Genomic DNA, 23,277 nt, shown 5'->3' with positions numbered 1-23,277 from the left:
AGCCTCCTGAGTAGCTGAGACTACAGGTACACGCTACCATGACTGGTTAATTTTTTTTTTTTTTTTTGTAGAGCTGGGGGTCTCTCACTGTGTTGCCCAGGCTGTTCTCCAACTCCTGGCCTCAAGTAATACTCCCCTCTTGGCCTCTCAAAGTGCTGGGATTACAGGTGTAAGCCACCACACCCAGCCTTAAATGTTTTCATGGTTCATAAATTCAAAGCTCCATTACAACAATCAATACCAAACCAATACACACCTCTAGTAGTTTTATGGATTTATGGTCAATGTTCCTAATAATCAGTTTGTTTTTACTCTTGCTTGGTGGGTATTTAATAACCTGCTGGCTAGAGCCATACTCACCTGTGGAGGTGGAGGGCTGAGCTCCATCATCACTGCCATTGGTTATGCTTTTGGCAGCATCTTCAGCTTGTTTGGGCCCCACTTTTTCCAGGGCATCACCAACAACTTCAAATTCAACATCCTTTCCTAGGTCTTCACTGCAGGAGAATCACACAGGTCACTGCTATGACTATTTACAAAGCAAAGGAGCACCAGAGAAATCCTGTTGTTCCTCACAGCATACACTATGTACACAGCAAATATGTGGATTCTAATTTTTTTTAATAAAAAAAAAATTAAAGATAGGGTCTCGTAATGTTGCCCAGGCTGGTCTTGAAATCCTGGGCTCAAGCCATCCTCCCACCTTGGTCTCCTAAAGTGCTGGGATTACAGGCGTGAGCCAACCATACCCACCTTGGATTCTAATTTTCAAAGAGCTAAACTTATAATAAAAAAGACGGTACCCAACAAATTTCTGTGATAATCAAAAACTCTACATGCACTTTCAAATCAGGGCAAGGTTTTGGTTTTTTGTTTCTTTAAAACAGTAAATAACTTTTATTGCTAAAGCATAAAACTGGGTACAAAACTCAGCGGCCTAAAGCAACTCTTAGACATTCTTTCTTCAGCTACTACGCCAAAAAAAGATTTCTATATCCTCTACTTACAATGTGATCTTTTTCTTTTTTTCGAGATGGAGTTTCACTCTGTCACCCAGGCTAGAGTGCAGTAGCGTGATCTCAGTTCACTGCAACCTCTGCCTCCCAGGTTCAAGCTATTCTTCTGCCTCAGCCTCCCAAGCAGCTGGGACTATAGGCGCGCCACCACGCCCAGCTAATTTTTTTTGTATTTTTAGTAGAGACAGGGTTTCACCATACTAGCTAGGCTGGTCTTGAATCCCTGAGCCTGTGATCCACCCGTCTCAGCCTCCCAAAGTGCTGGGATAACAGGTGTGAGCCGCCGCCGCACCCGGCCTACAATGTGATCTTAACTATAGTAATGTGGTGTCTTATGGGCAGAACTACATGATTTCTGGGTCCCCCCCATCTTTACAAGGCACACCATGCTTCTGTACATGAACTCCCAAAAACATCAAAAACATGTAAGCCAAAGAAAAGACATACATGTTTTAAGGGGTGGGGTTCTGTTCCCAGAGAGCTAAAAAATATTATTAAAAACCCTAATTATGCCTCCTCTTTTAAATACTATGTGGTATTTCCACTTTATTGTACATGTCCTTCCACTGTCTCTTCTTTCACAAGTGAAAACAAGCATGCCACTTACATCTAACTAGTGTCCAACTGAAGCAGGACCACTTTGACTCCATTATATAACTGTGAAATACACTACTTACTAATAACTCACATTCAGTCCTTCCTTTTTTTTTTTTTTTTTTTTTTTTTTTTTTTTTTTTTTGACACGGAGTCTCCCTCTGTCGCCCAGGCTGGAGTGCAATGGCGCAATCTTGGCTCACTGCAAACTCGGCTCCCAGGTCCAAACAATTCTCCTGCCTCAGCCTCCTGAGTAGCTGGGACTGCAGGCACGTGCCACCACACCCAGCTAATTTTTGTATTTTTAGTAGAGATGGGGTTTCACCATGTTGGTCAGGCTGGTCTTGAACTCCTGACCTCGTGATCCACCTGCCTCAGCCTCCCAAAGTGCTGGGATCACAGACATGAGCCATCGTACCTGGCCTCCTTCTTGTCATTTTATGCTTTTTATAAACAAAGTATGAAATGCAGTTCTCTCCAAATAACCACACCAACACTATGCATGTTTGTATACTCATGAAAATATTGACAAAATAACTGGACGCAGGTGGCAGCACCACTAAACCCTTTATGTTTGTTAGATGCTACCCAAAAATCCCAAGTCAGGCGCAGTTCCACCATGTGGAACAAAAATGCACCCTGGTCAACACATGAATATATCAGAGTAGGGGACCATGTCTATCTTAACTGTGCTATAGACTCGGGAATCTGTACAGACAATTCTTTTTTTTTTTTTTTTTTTTTTTTTGAGATGGAGTTCTGCTTTTGTCACCCAGCCTGGAGTGCAATGGCGCAATCTTGGCTCACTGCAACCTCTGACTCCTAAGTTTCCGGGATTACAGGCGTGCGCCACCACCAGCCTTTGGCCAGGCTGGTCTCAAACTCCTGACCTCAGGTGATCCACCCTCAGGTGATCGACCTCCCAAAATGCTGGGATTACAGGTGTGAGCCACCATGCCCGGCCAGTATAGACAATTCCCAATATTCTTTTGTTATTGCCACAAAATCACAAACGAAATGATTTGTTTTATGGGAGAAATATTTCTTTTTTCTAGAGAACCTTGAAAAATAATTAATAATTTTATTCCAGTTCAATTACTATAATGAATTCGCCTCTGTTTAAACTATTCAAACACCTGGACTCTAGGTCTTTCTGATCAGCCACGACTGATGACAGTTACTCTTAAACATTTTTTGCTTATTTCTTTTATATCTGGGTTTGTTTTCTTTTTTAAGTTGGAGTCTCACTCTGTCGCTCAGGTTGGAGTGCAATGGCGCGATCCCAGCTCACTGCAACCTCCACCTCCTGGGTTCAAGGGATTCTCCTACCTTACCCTCCCAAGTAGCTGGGACTACAGGTGCCTGCCACTATGCCCGGCTAATTTTTGCATTTTTAGCAGAGACAGGGTTTCACCATGTTGGCCAGGTTGGTCTTGAACTCCTGACCTCAGGTGATCCGCCTGCCTCGGCCTCCCAAAATTCTGGGATTACAGGCATGAGCCACCGCACCCCGCCATTTTCTGAATCCTCAAATTTTTCTGTAGGTCAAACATCACGGAACTCAGTGACCAACTTGACCAAATATACTATACAGTTTCAAATGAACAGCAGGGTTTAAGGATAAGAAAACTTTTCCTCCATTTTGTCTAAAGTTTATATATTTGAATAATTTCTTACAATTAAAATATTAATAGCTCTTACCTATGAAGGATGTTGATCAATAAAGTATAGTCCTGGAGGAAGTCATCTGCTTGAAGCCGGCTGCCATTTCTAATTCCAAATTCTGACAACTTCTTGTGATTATTAGCTAGGAAACATGAATAATTTAGATACTTCAGTTACATCTTCATAGAGCAGTCAGGTTCATTTTTTAAAAAGATAAACCTCTGTTATGGGCTCAATTGTGTCCTGTTCACCAAAATCCAAAGGTTGAAACCCTAATCCCCACTATCTCAGAATCTGATTGTATTTGGAGATAGGACTTTTTAAAGGAATGATTAAATTTAAATGGGGCAAGTAGGGTAGGCTCTAATCTGATCTGACTGATGTCCTTACAGGAGGAGGAAGGCAGGCACAGTGGCTCACATCTATAATCTCAGTACTTTGGGAGGCCAGGGCAGGATTGATTCCTGAAGCCCAGGAGTTACACTGAGGTGTGTGGTTGCACTACTGCACTCCAGCCTGCTAGGCAACAAAGCAGCAAAAAGAATTTTTGGGACTCTGTCTCCAATCAATCAATCAATCAATCCCAAAATCTGGACAGAGACATCAGGGATGTGCACCCCTAGAGAAAAGGCCATGTGACACAACAGAAAGGAAGCTATCCGCAAGCAAAGGAGAGAGGCTTTAAAATAAAACAAACCTGCCAGCACCTTCATCTTCGTCTTCCAGCCTCCAGAACTGTGGGAATGTAAACTTCTGTTGTTTAAGCCACCTGGGCTGTGGTATTTGTTATGGAGGCCCTAGCACCCTAAAACATTAAAACACTGGGAATTCAGTCTTAAAACACTTAACTACCGAAACTACTTCAAGGGGACCAAACTGAGAAATTCTGAAAACTTTTCGCCATTAAAATAAATTTTTTTTTTTTAAGACAGGGTCTCACTGTGTCGTGCAGGCCAGAGTGTATCCCGGGCTTGAGCAGTCTTTCTACCTCAGCCTCCAGAATAGCTGGGACTACAGGTGTGCACCACCACGCCTAACAAATTTTTTTTTTTTTTTTTGAGACAGAATCTCACTCTGTTGTCCAGGCTGGAGTGCAGTGGCACCAACTTGGCTCACTGCAACCTCCACCTCCCAGGTTCAGGCGATTCTCCTGCCTTAGCCTCCTGAATAGCTGGGATTAAATGCATCCCCCCACCATGCCTGGCTGATTTTTGTATTTTTAGTAGAGAGGGGGTTTCGCCATATTGGCCAAGCTGGTCTCCAACTCCTGACCTCAGGTGATCCACCCACCTCAGCCTCCCTTGTGCTGGGATTACAGCTACAATGCCCAGCCTAATTTTTGTATTTTTACAAGAGATGAGGTTTTACCATGTTGGCCAGGCTGGTCTCAAACTCCTGGCCTCAAGTGATCTGCCTGCCTCGGCCCCTCAAAGTGCTAGGATTAGAGGTGTCAGCCAGCGCACCAAGCCCAATTTTCTATATAATCTCAATTTTCAATCCCCCCCACCTTTTTTTTTGGCTTTTTAACATTTATTTCATTGTTTATAAGGAAAACGCTTAGAAAGGCTTTCCCTACATTGACACCCGGAAAATACTAACAGTTTCTCCTAGTTCTTTTCCAGATCTGTTGCTTGCTTTACCATTTTAATCTACCAGGAATGCCCTTGACATTCTTACCCAGATTTCCACCTCCAAGCCCTTTCACACATCTCCACTGACTGCAAACCTCTTGGAACCATCACATTCAAAAGGAAAACCAGTTAATGGGGGTTCACATTTTGGTGAATTAGCATCACCTGTGAAGTCTTGTGCTCACCTAACAACGCTGCTAACATTGTAATACTATTCCTCAACTGGGCTCCAAGTTCTGACTTTGCGAATCTCAAATCTATCACCTGCCTCTGCCTTAGTAAAAATCCCTCAATCCCATCCTAACTAGCTCCCTGCTACTCCCCTGTTTAAACCCTGGTGGCAGGTGGCAGTGAAATACTGCCCCTTCCTCTGGAGGGTAGGAGTCAAGGGAGAGGAGGAAGACAAACACTGCACATATGATAAGAAAGACTTCAACCTTACCACTGCTGCCAACCCCTCAGCACCCTGACTTCCAGTGAAACCAAACAATGGGCCACTCCCAAGGCAGTTTAGGTTGTTTCACAAGTTCACACCTTTGTAGACAGACGTTCATGCTGTCTAAATGCTCTCTTCTTTGTCCAGGGAGTCCTTACTATGTCTTCAAAAACTGACCAAAGAGTACTCCCTTTCCCATTACTCCCCCTCCCTTTCACAAAGCTGAATATACTTTCCTTAGATTTGTACTGTGTACACACTTTTTCTACACTTTTCCTTGGACTATGCTGAATCCAGCTGTTGACAATCTCCCTTCTCCTTCCAGGCTGCAAGGCACTTCAAGCCAAGGTCTGTTGTCTTATTCATCCTTGACTTATGAATACCCAAAACTATGCCTGTCATAGAGGACTCCACACATATTCTGGTAAGTGCTGTCTCACCCTCCATACCACATGTATTCTGTACAGAAGGGTCACGCTGAAGCCACTGAGATTCCTGACCAGTTTCCATTTTTAAGCTAGCATTTGAAAGAGCTGGCTACAACTAAGGGACAGCATATAATCACAAACAAACATTTTTTTAAAAGTCAGCTGGCTAGAATGAGGCTTGAATACTCAAGTAGACTCCTAAAATAGAGACCACACAGCCAAAACATGGCCTCCAATTACACATGACCTAACAGCCCAAACAATTTCTCAGCAAGCAACTACAACCAACAAGAACCCTGACACTAAATCTGAATTTAAAGAAGGCTTAACATCTGAATCGCCATCAGGACCTCACAAAGTATGAATAAATGACCAATAGACAAATAGGTATGAATTAAGTCAATATACAGGGAAAACACAAGGCCTAGAACCTTTGAAAATAACGGCACACTGGCAAAAACTGGGACATGGAAAAACGAGAACAGCAACTCAAGAAATGAGCTAAAAAAGTGATCAAGGAGGTATGGGATCAACGAGTATAGTCTGAAGGAGGAATAACTACGATGCAATCCTTACTATGAAAGCTTCAACAGAATCAAATATATTGTACCTTGTATAGCAAATGCATTAGCAAAAGGGATGAACTGCTTGAGCTTTTGAAAGGAAAGATCAGAATGCCAAAACCGGGCACTGAATTTCAATAATCTTTCTTCTATATAGTAGGAACAGGCTACCAAGGCTTCCCCACTCTTGGAGAAAAATCTCCAAATGCCTTAGAACCCTCCCCACTGTGATTTGACAGACAGAACAGTCTTCTCATCACAAGGTTAGCTCCCAGGATCCATGATACCGGCAAGGAGGTTCCTTGGAAGTGGACAAGAGCACTGCAGTCACTGAAAATGTCTGACATAGAGTTCCCAAACATGGAAGTGTGATGACCCCCAGCAATGTCACCTTGAAAGAGCACCTCCATGACCAAACACTGCCACTCTCTGTAATACTGAATATCATATACAGTAAATGAATCAACTAATGTGCACTCTTCAAGCAGTCTCCTCAATGAGAGGAGTGAATAAATACAATGTATGATACCTTCCGTCTCTCCCTCTTCGGAAGATATCAGGATTGTTCCTTTCCCATCTTCAATTTGGACATCTGGTGCTACCATAGCAAATTTTTCTTTCACTATCTACAAAAAAAAAAAAAAGGGATTCAAAATATTAACATAGGTAAAGATCATAAGAAATCCTAGACTTCTATAAAGGCTCTTACTTTCCCCTTCTATTTATTGGAAACCGGCAAAGTCACTCTTCAAGATCCCTTAGAGCAAGCAGGAAAGCCGTGGGGATTCACCGGAGTTCCATCCCCACATCTGACCACTGATGCAGATCAGATCCAGCTTCATCCCAACAGGGGACTAGGAACTCCCTGGCTGGCTCTTGCTACTTTGTCTTTCTCTGCAGATTAGGTAGTGAGCTACACACACTTGACATATTTCATTTCAGTCTCTGTGCCAACCCTGTAATGGCAGGGGTTTGATAGATGGAATCATTTCTCATTAACCTGACTCTCAGATAAGCCTCCCCATTCCATGCATTTAGAGAAGTGATAATATTCTGTTAAATCCTACCAGCTCCTAAAAAAGAAAGAGGGAAAAAAGAAAGGAGGAACTCTAAGAATCTACAAATAGAGGAATTACCTTTAAGCTCAAGAATCAGGAGATATCAAAGATAATTATTTCCTAGAAAAGAAACTGGGGCAACCACCCACTGCTGTACCTGCCACTTCCTTGACCAAACCATAAGCTCAAATCAATCCGTCCTGCCTAACCAGTTTCTGGAAGAAAGGCCATTCCCGATCAGGCAGCACTGCTATTTGAGAAGGGCCGCTTCCTCCTCTCTCAAGAGGCATGTAAATATGTAGCATTATGATGGTCACAACCAGAGAACAATAGGAAGTGATCCTAAAGTGGAAAGTGACACTTTTGGGTCATAAAAAAAGAAAACCTCCCCGAATACACAAATCTAGCCAATTTAACAGGAACTTAAGGACCAGACCATGTCCTAAACCCCCATTTCTTCCCTCACTTCAGCTCCAGAGGTGAATCCAGGTGTGCAAATGCCCTATGCCCTCAGGGACTAACTTACCATACCAGAATCAGGTCATATTAGATAAGTGTACACCACCACTTAGCCTCAACTCAGAAATAACAAAAGCCCCCTAATTTGCTGGGACTGGGCACTGTCCAACATGCAAAGAAACCAAAACTCTGCAAGTTACTTATACCCTTTAATACAAAGCTGGTAACTGGGGCTTTCCTCTACTGGAAATGCAAACTTTGCACTGCATTGCAAATACTTATCTGCTCACTGCCATAGTGAGGACCATTCAAGGATACCTGTTATTTGTCAAAAAATACAGAATTTACCCACTGCCTGGGAAGCAAAGAGCAAAGAAGTCCTCTGCTTGCTGTGATACTGTGCCACCACTGTGCTGCAGATTCCAGTCAAATACTCCTACTCCATTCTGGGAATGTGAGGCACTTATTCTGGGACCACAGACAGAAGAGCCTGCAGGAATCCAGAAGGCAAAATAACCCAGGAAATCACAGCAACACATCTCTGCAGTCGGACCTTTTCAGAGTCACTAGCTAGCGTTTGCTTGTTATCACAGTAACACTGTAAAAGCAAAAGGAAAAGAGACCCAGGCCTTGCACTGACCTTGTCTTGTAAAGTGAGAACAGTCACTTTATGGACATTCAGCCGCACAGTCACCTCTGGCTTGCTGGCACATACGTAACAATTGGGGTTGGGAGGATCCAGTGCACAAGGCACAAGAAGCTTCTTTCTTGGGTTTGGTTGTTTATTCAAAAAAATCTTTGGAAGAGAAATAACAGGCAGAAATCAGAAATGTGTGCTATAATTTTATACACCAATCTAAAATCTCGTTTACCAGATATCCAATAAAAAATGACTTAAAAATTCCCTTCCAGATGGCAAAATGGATCAGGAAAATCATGACCTTTTTAGGAGCCTGGTTTTTCAACCTTCTTTTCCAATCAGCTAAAGGCTAGGCTTGCTAGGCTTGCTGAAAAGACATCTCCTTGTATTATATAAGACTCCACGTTCTTCTGCAACCTAATTTGGCAAGAGTAAGGGCACAGGCATGTTCATCTGTGGTGCCATCATTGTATCAGCAGCTGGTGTCCCTCCCTGAGGCTATTCTTATCAACCAAGCAATCTCCTGACAAGACCAACACATTGATTTCTCCAGTTGACGATAGTGCCTTTCACAGATGTCTAGAATCAACGTCACTGCCTTCCCTAATTTTCTGATTATAACAACATTTATATAATGAGGGAAAAAAATGTATTTCTGGCAGTATATGTACCTATTTACCATTTCTCTAATACTAAACAAAAAAAATTAAGAACCAAGGCAAATATACAAATTACATTGAAATTAAGAAAAGCTCCAAGCTCCTGCTACTACTAAAGTTTAGAAAACACTAGCAAGATCCAACAGAAACAACAATGTCAGAAGACAAGAAGCTGAGACACAAACCTTTATCTTGTGACTACAATGTGGTGTTGAGTCCACTAAGAGGAATGAATTCTAAAGGAGTACTCTACGGATTCCCCTGAGAATACAGAACTAAATCCCTCAAGAGACACTAAAGCCCTCCTCTGTAAAATAGTTTCTCCGTACAATGAATACTGGTAGGTGGAAGGGCTAGAAGCAAACTGCCCAGGCCAAGCAGGCTACAGAGGGAGAAAGATTTGTTTGATTTTGGGCTTCACCGGGAAGGTAAGTGTGCTAAGGGAAACTGACAATAATAAAAGCAATTGCTACCACTATTAATACCTGGGCTAACATTAATCCAGGCTGGAATTCATTTGCAAATGTAAAAAAGTGAAATCCAAATATATTATTTCTTTTTCTTTTTCTTTCTTTTTTTTTTTTTTTTTTTTTTTTAGTAGAGACCAGGTTTCTCCACGTTAGTCAGGCTAGTCTCGAACTTCCGACCTCAGGTGATCCGCCCCGGCCTCCCAAAGAGCTGGGATTACACATATGAGCCATCGTGCCTGGCCAGATATATTACTATTAATAGTCCAAGAGTGGCATGGAGCTAAGCAGGCAAAGAAACCGGAAGGATGTGATGGGAAATAACAGACATTTTAATAAGTTCAGTAATTAGTACTGTTGGTGAGCTCAAAGGGATACTACAGCTTCAGGCTGCTATAAAAAAAATTTTAAAAATAATTTAAAAACTGGATATCGGCCAGAAGTGGTGGCTCACTCCTGTAATTCCAGTACTTTGGGATGGGCAAGGCAGGCAGATCACCTGAGGTCAGGAGTTCGCGACCAGCCTGCTAACATGGTAAAACCCTGTCTCTCCTAAAACTACAAAAATTAGCCAGGTGTGGTGGCGCCCGCCTGTAGTCCCAGCTACTGAGGAGGCCGAGGCAGGAGAATCACTTCAACTTGGGAGGTGGAGGTTGCAATGAGCCGAGATCGCGCCACTGCACTCTAGCCTGGGTGACAGAGCAAAATTCCATCTCAAAAAAAAAGATACCAAAAAATAAAGTTCTTAGAAATTAAAAATATAACATATACAATAAAAGTTTAAATAGAAAACTAAATCAAGATGGCAGACTGGGCAACTTGATTCTGTTCCTTCAAACTGAAATTTCATGAAAATAAAATATTTTAAGAGTGCATCGAGGCTGGGAGTGGTAGCTCACGCCTGAAATCCCAGCACTCTGAAAGGCTGAGGAGGGCAGATCACTTCAGGCCAGGAGTTTGAGACCAACCTGGGCAACACGGTGAAACACCGTCTCCACTAAAAATACAAAAATTAGCCAGGTGTGGTGGCATGTGCCAGTAATCCCAGCTACTCGGGAGGCTGAGGCAGGAGAATCGCTGGAACCCAGCAGGTGGAGGTTGCAGTGAGCCAAGATCACATCACTGTACTCCAGCCTGGGTGAGAGCAAGATTCCACCTCAAAAAAGAAAAAAAAGAGCACATCAGGCCAGGTGCAGTGGCTTACACCTGTAATCCCAGCACTTTGGGAGGCCAAGGTGGGAGGACTGCTTGAGCCCAGGAGTTCAGGACCAACCTGGACAACACAGCAAGACCCCGTCTGTTTTTAAAAAAAAAAAAAAAAAAGGGCCGGGCGCAGTGGCTCATGCCTGTATGTCTGTAATCCCAGCACTTTGGGAGGCCGAGGTGGGCAGATCATGAGGTCAGGAGTTCGAGACCAGCCTGACCAACATAGTGAAACCCCACCTCTATTAAAAATACAAAAATTAGCTGGCATGGTGGTGTGTGCCTGTAATCCCAGCTACTCAGGAGGCTGAGACAGGAGAATCGCTTGATCCTGGGAGGCGGAGGTTGCAGTGAGCCAAGACTGCGCCACTGCACTCCAGCCTGGGCAACAGAGCTAGACTCCGTCTCAAAAGAAAAAAAAAAAGTAAGTGTGCATCAACGACACTGCAAAATAACAGTACCATTGCAAACTAGATATTTTTTGAAATTTCTGAAGGTAAATGTCTTTTTATTTCAACAATAAAAAGAAGAACCTAAACAACAGTAAAAGTATTGGCTAGTATTTCCTAGGAGGCCTTCTTGAGCTGGTAAGAAAGTGAAGTGTCTGCAGACACAACATCGAAGGAAGGAATCCAAAGAGAACATCCAAGTAGTGTTAGTCTTAAGAGATACACCTACCCCACCCACCACTAAGGTAGGAACTCTTAAAATAGGAGACCCTTACACAAACCAAGGACCTGAAAAGAGAGGAGAAAAATACTTTCTCCATAAAAATGATCTTAAACTTGGTGCTTAGTGGAGGGGGAGGAGTTATCTTCCCATATAATTCATGACAATAACATAGGGCACGTGCAGGTTTGTGGTCTGAATACATATGTACTGAAAATCCTCATTTAAAAGTAGTCCTGTATTGGCAGTGCCCCAAGCACCCAAATATAATAACCACAAATGCTCTCTGAAGAAATACATCTACAATGGGTCCCTAAAGAATTACCAGACACAATTCTAATACACATCCAGTTTTTAAAAAATCATAAACCATACAAGCAAAGCACTAAGAGAAATAGCAGAAATGACAGTAGACTCACCCATAAAGATCTCAGACATTGACATTATCAAAAACTATAAAATAAAATTGAAAAGAATGACTCAACAGGAGAATGACTGAACAAGGGACTATAAAATGACCAAGCAAATTTTAAAACCCATATAGCATTCTCCGAATTGAAAAACAGTTGAAACATCTTAGTATAAGGACCGCACAATGAATTCTTGCAAGAATTCAGTAAAATTGGAACCGTTAGAAGCAAAAGCAACTTCTTTTTTTTTTTTTCCTTTTTGAGACGGAGTCTTGCTCTATTGCCCAGGCTGGAGTGCACTCTCATGATCTCGGCTCACTGCAAGCTCCGCCTCCCAGGTTCACGCCATTCTCCTGCCTCAGCCTCCCGAGTAGCTGGGACTACAGGTGCCTGCCACCACGCCCGGCTAATTTTTTGTATTTTTAGTAGTGACAGGGTTTCACCGTGTTAGCCAGGATGGTCTCCATCTCCTGACCTCGTGATCCACCCGCTTCGGCCTCCCAAAGTGCTGGGATTACAGGCGTGAGCCACTGTGCCCGGCGGCAACTTCTTAATTTTTCCTTTTTGTTGCAATTTCCAGGAAGCTTAAACACACACTCACTTGGTAACTAGAAAAATTACTTTTCCATTGCTTTAAACCAATGTTATTGTTTTCATTTTAAAAATTATCTGTTTAATGTACTTTTTATTAATGATTTTTTAAGGGGGGTTGCGTAAAAATGCAAACAGAAATACTCACTGTTCTGCACTGGTCTATTTTTCCTGATAAAATCTTCAATCCTTCCAATACTATCAACCCAGCAATCACTGCATTAGTAGTAGCAATAGCAGGAATAATGTTCCCTGCCATTGCTGGAAAAAAAAAAAAAAGGATGAGTATGTTTCACTGTTTAAAAAAACAACTTCAAGGTTTTAGTGATACAACTTTAGTACAAATAACTTACATTTGATATCAAATCTACTCTTCATATTCATACTGAAAATATGCATCCTGAGGTTTGCAGCAGAGGTGACAAAATCCATTGCAGATGGGTCATCCTGCCAATAATTGAAACAATTTAACAAGTTTCTCCACAAATTTACTATTTTGAAGCATTACTTTCAGAGCAATACTTTCATGTGTTTATAACACTGTAGACTTTCGACTAGAACAAGGGGGTGCTGAGGGAAAGACCAGTCAGCTAGGACCTCACAGTAGCATGGAGGTGGGCTAAGTAGGGGGTGGGGTCTCATCATCAGCTCCTCTGGTCCAGTAATGAGTCTGACAAGAACACCAAGAATCACTAGCTTCTAGGAACTCACTCCAGCCTAAACAAAGGCACCGGAGACTCAGTGTATACACCGGAATCTCAATTCCACTCACTGACAATGGCAACCCTTTCCTGGGTCCAATTTATCAGTAATGAGAAGGTTGCTGGACAAACACAGAATCCGGGCCAAAAGACGGGCAATTTAAGAAAATTGTTTCAGGCTGAGCATAGTGGCTCATGCCTGCAGTCTCAAGCAATTTAGTAGGCTGAGGCAAGCAGATTGCCTGAGCTCAGGAGTTTGTGACCAGCCCAGGCAACGTGGCAAAACCCCATCTCCACCAAAAACACAAAAAATTAGCCAGGCATGGTGGCGCACACCTAAAGTTGTCCCAGGTACTCGGGAGCCTGAGGTGGCGGGATCACTTGAACACGGGACACAGAGGCTGCAGTGAGCCAAGATCATGCCACTGCACTCCAGCCTAGGTGACAGAGTGAGACCCTGTCTCAATTCAAAAAAAAAAGCTGTTTAACACTTCAGAAAAACCTGGATGACTCTTTTTACCTCCCCTTTGCCAAACTCTCTTCATATGCACCACTCTCTCATATATGCTGTTGCTTCAGATAAGGCAATACAATCCAAGTTTTTCCTGTTACGATTTGTATTTTTCCTGAGACTATATCCTAGTCTCTAGATTTCAGCAAGGCTTCCTGCTTTGCACTGAGAAGGTATTACCCTGGTCTAAAATTCAGAGGCATCACAGAACAGAAGTAAAAATACTGATAGCATAGTTCTTTATGTACTTATTGGTTGGCTGTGAATCCTCAGGCAAGTCAAATTCCCTGAGTCAAAATCTCTTAAACTATTAAATAGGGGAAATTATATCCCCATCTCATAAGGTGTGGTGAGGACTAAGAATGCTGAATACTCAACACAGTGTCTTCCCTAAGCAGCTGTCTTATCACACCCATTACATGTGGACTTTACTCAAGAGGATAACAATTCCCATTCCAAGGGCTCTTTATTTAGCCTCTGTGCACTAATGAAAACTTCCCAAATCACCAGCATAACAATAACAATGAAAATATGAAAAGTTACTCTTTAAATATCACAAAACCCAAGAGACTAATGTTTATAAGAATCCCAAGAGTCTAAATATACTAGCTTCATTTTAGTGTATTTAGATGTCTGATTCAACCAAAGTTTCAAAATCTGTACACACAAATTTTTCTTAGGTTTCTAAAATTGGCCTTTATGCCTTAAGACCCATGACTAATCTTTACCAGCATAGGAACATACAAACTTTATGAGATAAAACACTTTTAGCCATAGAAAATACTGATTACAATTAAAATTAAGTAAAATTAGTTCATAATATCAAATCTCAAAATATGACATAACTGCAGAGTACTATTAAATATGATTTTAACTTCTAAGAATAATTACATCTCATTTTTGTATCAAGAGCTCTGTCTTTCAGACCTCTGAAATGGTAATAACTATTTCAATTCAAAGACAATCTTACTACTTTCAAGGGCAAATCAGGCCAATGAGATGTTTTCTACAAATGATTTTATGACTTCTATGAACACATCTACTCTACACAAGAAACATTTCACTTTAATATATTCACGTTATTTTTCTAGTCAACATAATTATAAACCATGAACACAGCACTAGAATCCCAAATGAAGTTTTATGATATTGCTTGAATTCATGTACAGAAAATTCAGCTCCATACAGCAATTGGAGCTGAAAATATCCAAGCCAAATTCAATATATTTCCTCAAAATCTAGTAAATATTCAAAAAATGACTAGCTTCTATTACATCTCAAGAACTAAAACACACTTTTGATATGTAAGTACTTGCCACACGTTGTCAAAACAAACCTTATCCCATATGAGCTCAGCTCCATCCCCCTTTTCTGCTAAATGAACTCTCAAAGTCTCGATGCTCTTTGAAAAAAGACGTGCATAGCTCTTTACATCTAGAACCTGCTGGTCTTTCAGGCCTAACTGGGGTTCGTTCTGTTGATCTGATGCATTCATTTCTTCTCCTAAAGAAAAAAAATATATATTAGAAATTTCACTAATAAACATCATTCCTCTACTGTGCTCTGTTTAACAAGTTCAATCCCCGACCATTAAGAAATCAAATATGAAATAAATTCCATTAAAATAATTATCATGGGGCCAGGCACGGTGGCTCACGCCTGTAATCCCAGCACTTTCGGAGGCCGAGGTGGGTGGATCACGAGGTCGGGAGATCGAGACCATCCTGGCTAACACGGTGAAACCCCGTCTCTAATAAAAATACAAAAAATACCCAGGCGTGGTGGTGGGAGCCTGTAGTCCCAGCTACTCAGGAGGCTGAGGCAGCAGGATGGCGTGAACCCGGGAGGTGGAGCTTGCAGTGAGCCAAGATCGCGCCACTGCACTCCAGCCTGGGCCACAGAGCAAGACTCTGTCTCAAAAAAAAAAAAAAAAAACACACAAAAAAAACAACTGTTAAAGCTGAGATAGGAAAGGTAAAAGACCACCTCAGTACCTCATAGGATTACTGGGAGATTCGAAGATATAATGTAGATAAGATGATAAATAAGCATTATGCCCAGCACCTAGTGAGAATGAGAACTCAGTAAGCGGACACTACTAGAGTCATAATTAAATGTTTGATAACTATCCCCAATTGTTGAGAACTGCTCTAAAATTATATCCCAAGTCTCCCGGGATCTTTTAAGTTTCAGTGGGTGCCACACTGCTGTGCATAAATTAATCCTAATACAGTTCAGATAAAGGAGAGACAAGAAGTGTTAAAGAAGAGTGGGATGAGAAAACAGCCACTACAATAGTTTTCCTACATTTAAAATTTTAAAATGTGCTAGGCACAGTTGCATACAGTCTCAGCTACTCAGGAGACTGAGGAAGGAGGATGGCTTGAGCCCAGGAGTCCAGGGATGCCTTGCACTATGACAGCCTGTGAACAGCCACTACACTCTAATCCGAGCAACATAGCAAGACTATGCCTCAAAAAACTTTTCATTTCTGAACATTAAAAAATTTTTAAATTAAAAATGTGTTTCTAGATTAAATCTTAAAGAGATAATCACAAGGGTACAAAGGTGTACATAAATAGGCTAGGCGCAGTGGCTCACGCCTGTTATCCCAGCTACTTGGGAGGCTGAGGCAGGAGAATCACTTGAACCCATGTTGCAGTGAGCTGAGATCGTGCCACTGCGCTCCAGCCTTGGCAATATAGTGAGACACGGTCTCAAAAAAAAAAAAAAGATATACATAAATATATAGCGATTTCAAAACTTTATTTCAGGGAAAATACGAAAACACTACATGTTAGTAAGAGACTAGTTAACTATACTGACTGACAAAAGCAAGTCAGAGTTTATCAATAGTATGATTCCATTTACGCAGTGTATACACGAATGCCTGCATCTGCGTGCACAGGGCGGATCACCAGAACACTCCTGAAAATGTTATTAGTTGCTATTTCTGAAGTGTGGGACTTCAGTGACTTTTGTTCTTCATACTTTTTTGTACTGTTTGAATATATGAAGACATACCATTTTCAACCAACAACAGGGCTATACAAAGACTTTAGGCGAGGGTATTTCCAGCTTAGGTGTTCCAAGACTAAAATGTATTCTTTACCTTGACTTTGTACTTCAGCCCAGTCCAACGGAACTGGAGGTTTCCTTTTCCGCCATAGTTTGTCCATTGTCAACAGATACCTGATGTCATCTTTAAAAAGCTTACAAAAGAAAGATAGATCCCATGAACCCTACAATCCCTAATTGGTAAGATACAAGAAAATTTCATTGCTGATCTATTATATTACACTATGAATGTGATTTAAAGATACGTGTCATATACCAGCAGCATAACAATTTTCAAAAGAAAAACATTTGTAAAAGGAAGTTCTAACAGAATCCCTACATTGAAAACAGTGAAATGCAAAAGTGCTCTGAGGAATACAGAGTAAGGGAGCCCTGAACTGCTGACTGCCCCTGCCTTCCTAAGTCACCTCTCCAAAAGCTCCCCTAAATTCAGCTCCAAAGATCAGTCTGAAGCACAATCATACAAATAAATGTACACATACAAATAAATGTACATTATGTAGTTGTAAATAAATGTACAACTACAGACAATCACTAAGCCTAGGATGCCAGTCAGCAATGCCTCAAAGCTCATGGGGACATGCAAATGAAGTATACAGATTTTTAAACTAAAGTGCTTCACAACAGAACTTCTGAACTGTGGTATCTTTAAAATGTGCCCTTCCCTCCAAAAATAACCCACAGAAACAAGAGCAAAAATAAAATGTAAAAAGCCCCAAACACACAATTATTACAAAAACAAAAACATTACAAGTAGACTGAGAAACTATCATATGAAAAGATGTGTTAGAACTTCAAGTGATTTTAACATTTTTTTTCTTTTTCCTTATCTGCATTTTCTATTGTTGATTAATTTATTCGACACATTTATTGCTGGTACCAGGTAAGAACAGAAATTTGGCTGTATTTAAAAATCAAGCCATTTCTATCAAAATATACTTAAATCCATCAATACTAACTGAGCATCCTTAATCTTTAGAGAATAAGCCAAATATACAAATAATCAGAATACAATTTAGTGTGAATATCACAAAGCCTTGAGTAATATAAGGATTTCTGGCCAGGCGTGGTGGCTCACACCTGTAATCTCAGCACTTTGGGAGACCAAGGCGGGTGGATCACGAAGTCAAGAGATCGAGACCATCCTGGCCAACATGGTGAAACTGCATCTCTACTAAAAATACAAAAATCAGCTGGGCGTCGTGGCACGTGCCTGTAATCCCAGCTACTGGGGAGGCTGAGGCAGGAGAATCACTTGAACCCGGGAGGCGGAGAGTGCAGTGAGCTGAGATCGCACCACTGCACTCCAGCCTGGCGACAGAGTGAGACTCCGTCTCAAAAAACAAACAAACAAAAAAAAGATTTCTATTTTATCTAAGAAATAAGGAAAGAGTCTCCTTGTGACAGCAACATGTGAAATGGGTACAAAGGCAAGGAGATGAGTCCACTATGACTTGGGTAATAAACGTGGCCGGAAACATTTTGTGGAGGATCTTGAAGGCTTGAACGAACAGTTTTCTAAGCCTAAGCTCCATCTCTTTCTCTGTTATTCAACTATTACTAAATATCAGGAGCCCCTCAGATTTCTGTACTGAACCATCTTTTCATTCTGTCCTCTGTGGTGTTATCATGTCCATTTCCAGTAGTTAACCACATCTATAAACCTAGGAATCCCAACCATATCCCTAGTTGAAACCTCTACTTATCTAAAAAAACCACTTCTCTAATATTCCAAAAGAATCTAAATGAGTTCAAAATTGATTATATCACCTTCTCCTACCCTCCCCCAACCCCTATACACACATCTGCCTCCCACCTCACTTACACCAGAGAACAGCACCTCTGTTCTTTGACCTACCCAGGCTGAAGTGCAGTGGTGTGACCATAGCTCACTGAAGTTTCAACCCCTTGGGCTCAAGCAATATTCCTGTCCCAGCCTCCTGAGTAGCTGGGGACTGCGGGCTCAGGCCACCACGCCTGGCTACCTTTTTTTTTCTTTTTAAGAGATGGAGTCTTGCTATATTGCCCAGGCTGGTCTTGTGCTCCTGGCCTCAAGTGATCCTCCCACCTCGGCCTTCCAAAGTGCTAGGATTACAGGTGTAAACCACAGTGCCCAGCCAGGTACCATTTTTTATTCCACTGATCTTCACCATATACATCCGAAGTCCTGTTGAGTCTACTCCTCCATGCTCCAGTGGGAGTACAGATGGCTGTACTCCAAATTATTCTGGCACTGCACAACTCCAGGGGCACTGTCCCAGATTGGCTATAATACGAATATCAGATCCTAGGGTAGTGCGTGCATCCCCTCTATCCCCTTATAGTGATCCTGTTAAGGCCATCTTTCAATGGATTCCCACTGTCTTGCTATAACATCCTTAACAAGGCCTAGAAAGTCTGCCTGATCTGACCTCAACTTCTCTCTCCAGTCATCTTTTTCCACTCTCCCCCTTAAGGGGAGATTTATGTCAGTTTTCCAAATGAGAGTTTCCTTGTACATACTGTACCCTATTCACAGAGTTTCCTTGTACATACTATACCCTATTCCGACTCTTATTCTTTCAAGCCTTGGGCTTAAATGTCACCTGCTCTAGAAAGCCTCTTCTGAAGCCTCTCCCTAGCAACATCTGAAATGGGTATGCAGGCCAGGAGATGAGTCCATTAGATGAAACTTATTATTAAAGGGCTGCAAAGCATCTGAACTTAATGTCATTAACTCTGAAGCTGAAATTTATTGTTCAATGTTTGACTCTAAAGAGCAAGGACTCTGTCTTCTGTCTTGTTCACAACTAAATCCCCTGTACTTAAAGAAGTGTCTGGCACACAGCAGATGTTTAAAATTATCTGCTAAACAACAGATTGGAGATGCACTTCAGATTTTTCTGGCTTTCAAGTGTTGCTCAGATTGGAATGGAAATAAGGATACTGGTTTGGAAGATACTGCTGTTGACCATATCAAAGTTTACTGCATCTTAAGTATAATCAAAATAAAAACCATTATGATGCCTGAGTGTCAACTTGATTGGACTGATAGATGCAAAGTACCGGTCTTGGGTGTGTCTGTGAGGGTGTTGCCAAAAGACATTAATATTTGAGTCAGTGGACTGGGAAAAGCAAACCCACTCTTATCTGGGTGGGCACCATCTAATCAGCTGCCACTGAGGCTAGAATATACAGCAGCCAGAAAAACATGAAAAGACTAGAGTGGCCTAGCCTCCCAGCCTACATCTTTCTCCCATGTTGGATGCTTCCTGCCCTCAAACATTGAACTCCAAATTCTTCAGTTTTGAGACTCAGACTGGCTCCCCTTGCTCTTCAGCTTGCAGATGGGCCTACTGTTGGGCCTTGTGATTGTGTGAATTAATACTCTATCAACTCCCCTTTGTATATATCTATCCTATTAGCTCTGTCCCTCTAGAGAACCCTAATACAACCATGTTTTAGAAAAGGGCTGTAGTGAGGAAATAAATGCAACAGGGATAAGAAAGTCAACCTGTGGGCTGGGCACGATGACTCACGCCTGTAATCCCAGCACTTTGGGAAGCCGAGGCAAGCAGATCACCTGAGGTCAGGAGTTCGAGCCCAGCCTGGCCAATATGGCGAAACCCCCTATCTACTAGAAATACAAAAATTAGCCAGGCATAGTGGCGGGCACCTGTAATCCCAGCTACTCAGGAGGCTGACACAGGAGAACAGCCTGAACCAGGAGGCAGAGGTTGCAGCAAGCTGAGATCACGCCACTGCACTCTATCCTGGGCGACAGAGCAGGATTCTGTCTCCAAAAAAAAAAGTCAACATGCCATGTGACATCTGTTACCACTGAGGAAATAAGACGAAATACAAGCTGGGGAGAGCAGTATGACATTTGATTAAGACAGCAGAACCTGTGCATGTTGGAAAGCAGACAAAAGAAACCAAGAAAAAAAAGATCCGAGACACAGGACAGAGACAAAAATCCTGTCTGAAGAATGGTACAAAAGGAAAGCAAAATGCCATATGCAAAAGTTAGCCTTTACCGAAAGTGGCTTCTCTCCAGCAGAAAGAAAAAGAGTTTTCGGTTATGTGGAACATTCTCTCAACAGGTAAATTATGTCCAATGGCTTCAAATCTGTTATTATATCCTTAAGGTCATCTGCTTAGTGAGAGCTGCAAGAATACTGAGGCAGTTTGATAAGAGCTGAGAAAGTTTTAAGCTCTATGATAAACTTGCTAGGGGCTAGGCTCAGTGGTTCATGCCTGTAATCCCAGCACTTAGGGAGGCAGAGGCTGGAGGATCGCTTGAACCCAGGAGTTTGAGACTTGAAACCAGGAGTTTGAGGTCTGCCTGGGCAACATGGTGAGATCCCATTCTCCACAAAAAGGAAAAGGGAGTCAAAAAAACCCACACACGTACAACTTGCTAGGGAGTCAAGACAGAACAAAAAAACTTTTAAAACACGGACCTAAGGGTCTAGATGAACAATAATTAGGTAGACTCAATAAAAATAATTTCACAGATTTCTCTAGAAATATTTAACAGGCAAATAATATATACTACTGATGAAGAGGGATTTCACCAAGAAAAAGGGGCTTATGGGGTTCAAGGGCAATTTAGGACACGTCAGTCAAACTGCTAATAGAAGATATGAGCAGGAAATAAAAGTGAACATGAAGCCAGGAGCGGTGGCTCACGCCTATAATCCCAGCACTTTGGGAAGCCAAGCTGGGCAGATCACTCGAGGTCAGGAGTTCATGACCTGCCTGGCCAACATGGTGAGACCCCACTTCTACTAAAAATACAAAATTAGCCAGGCATGATGGTACACACCTGTAATCCCAGCTACTCGGGAGGCTGAGGCAGGAGAATCGCTTGAACCCAGGAGGCAGAGGCTGCAGTGAGCCAAGATTGTGCCACCGCACTCCAGCCTGGGCGACAAGAGCAAGACTCCGTTTCAAAAAAAAAAAAAAAAGTGAAGATGAGAAGCAGCAGGAAAACGAACGAAGAAGTTCTGTAAAAAGTGAGAGAAGGAAAGACAACCAAGAAGGTATACAAGCCACCTTTCATTTTACCTCCTATTTAAATGTTATACTGATAGATTTAGTGTAGATGGTAACATTTTAAAACTTGCATATCCTGACTGCATCAATCATTATAGGACATCACGAGGCATATACATAGAAGCTTAATTCAATTTTATGGACTATTTTAAAACAAGCAGAACTAGAACAATATATTTATGCACAACAATACATCTATCCATGATTATAAAGAAAGTAAATCTAACCTTGGTAAAAAGTTTAACTGGATCATATCCAGTTGATTTAGCCCATTCCTTAGTAGAAATACGTTTAATGTCACCATCTTCATTAGATGCTCTAGCTCTGGCTTCGGCTTCTGTTGGTTCCCCTATAAAATAATCATCATTTTATTTTCAACTGTAATAAATGTAGAACTGAACTCTTTTCACTCACCTTTGGGAATAAAAAGAAAGTCACTCATGGAAATCCTCAAATGCAACACATTCTGAGTTCAAGGAAAAAGAAAATAACACATTCATCAGCATCTTTTTGTATCCCAGTTTCTTTCTTTCTTGTTTTTGGAGACAAAGTCTCACTCTGTTGCCCAGGCTGGAGTGCAGTGTTAAGATATCGGCTCACTGCAGCTTCTACCTCTTGGGCTCAAGCCATCTTCCCGTCTCAGCCTCACGAGTAGTTGGGACTACAGGTGTGCACCACCACGCCTGGCTAATTTTTATATTTTTTGTAGAGACAGGGTTTTGCCATGTTGGCCAGGCTGGTCTCGAATTCCTGACCTCAAGCAATCCAGCTGCTTCAGCCTCCCAAAATGCTGGGACTACCTGGCATAAGCCACCTTGCCTGGCCTGTTGTAACTCAGTTTCTGAAAGCTATACATATAACAGTTCAAAGCACAGACCAGTCATGAGAACTAGAAACAACTCGCAGCTCTATTTACTAGACTTGTGAAATTTCTCTTAACCTTGATTTCCTCATCAGTAAAATGGAATCACATTTTTTTTTGTAAAACATTGTTTTGGACAGGCATGGTTGCTTACGCCTGTCCCAGCACTTTGGGAGGCCAAGGCGAGTGGATCACCTCAGGTCAGGAGTTCAAGACCAGCCTGGCTAACATGGTGAAACCCTGTCTCTGCTAAAAACACAATAATTAGCTGGGCACAGTGGCAGGTGCCTGTAATCCCAGCTACTCAGGAGCCTGAGGCAGGAGAATCATTTGAACCCAGGAGGCGGAGGTTGCAGTGAGCCGAGGTCGTACCATTGTACTCCAGCCTGGGCAATGAGAGAAACTCCACCTCTGAGGAAAAAAAAAAAAAATTAAATAACACATGTTAAACACACATTACCTAGCACATACAGCAATTTTTTTTTTTTCCCTTAAGCTACCAAAATTAAATCAACAAAATAAAGATAATAGTCTCGGCCGGGCGCGGTGGCTCACGCTTGTAATCCCAGCACTTTGGGAGGCCGAGGCGGGCAGATCAC

At 41.9% G+C, this 23,277-nt stretch overlaps 1 protein-coding gene across 3 annotated transcripts in view; it reads right to left on the bottom strand.

The window, feature by feature from the left end:
- The window catches only part of UBA2 (ubiquitin like modifier activating enzyme 2), a 43,848-nt gene that overhangs the window by 2,489 nt on the left and 18,082 nt on the right, over positions 1-23,277 (bottom strand). For 2 of the 3 annotated variants that reach the window (XM_032170424.2, XM_032170423.2), the window contains 9 exons: positions 22,044-22,165; positions 16,814-16,913; positions 15,038-15,204; positions 12,843-12,936; positions 12,638-12,750; positions 8,491-8,646; positions 6,863-6,959; positions 3,312-3,417; positions 361-497 (listed from right to left, as the gene is read on the bottom strand). In XM_032170424.2, the coding sequence (XP_032026315.1) occupies positions 361-497; positions 3,312-3,417; positions 6,863-6,959; positions 8,491-8,646; positions 12,638-12,750; positions 12,843-12,936; positions 15,038-15,204; positions 16,814-16,913; positions 22,044-22,165 (1,092 nt within the window). The remainder of the gene's footprint in view (positions 1-360; positions 498-3,311; positions 3,418-6,862; positions 6,960-8,490; positions 8,647-12,637; positions 12,751-12,842; positions 12,937-15,037; positions 15,205-16,813; positions 16,914-22,043; positions 22,166-23,277) is intronic. The other variant, XM_058425547.1, reaches the window with a different exon arrangement.

Source organism: Hylobates moloch, unplaced genomic scaffold (genome assembly GCF_009828535.3).
Source record: "Hylobates moloch isolate HMO894 unplaced genomic scaffold, HMol_V3 SCAFFOLD_12, whole genome shotgun sequence".
In the NCBI taxonomy this organism is placed as follows: Eukaryota; Metazoa; Chordata; class Mammalia; order Primates; family Hylobatidae; genus Hylobates; species Hylobates moloch.
This window is presented reverse-complemented; position numbering and strand designations above follow the sequence as displayed.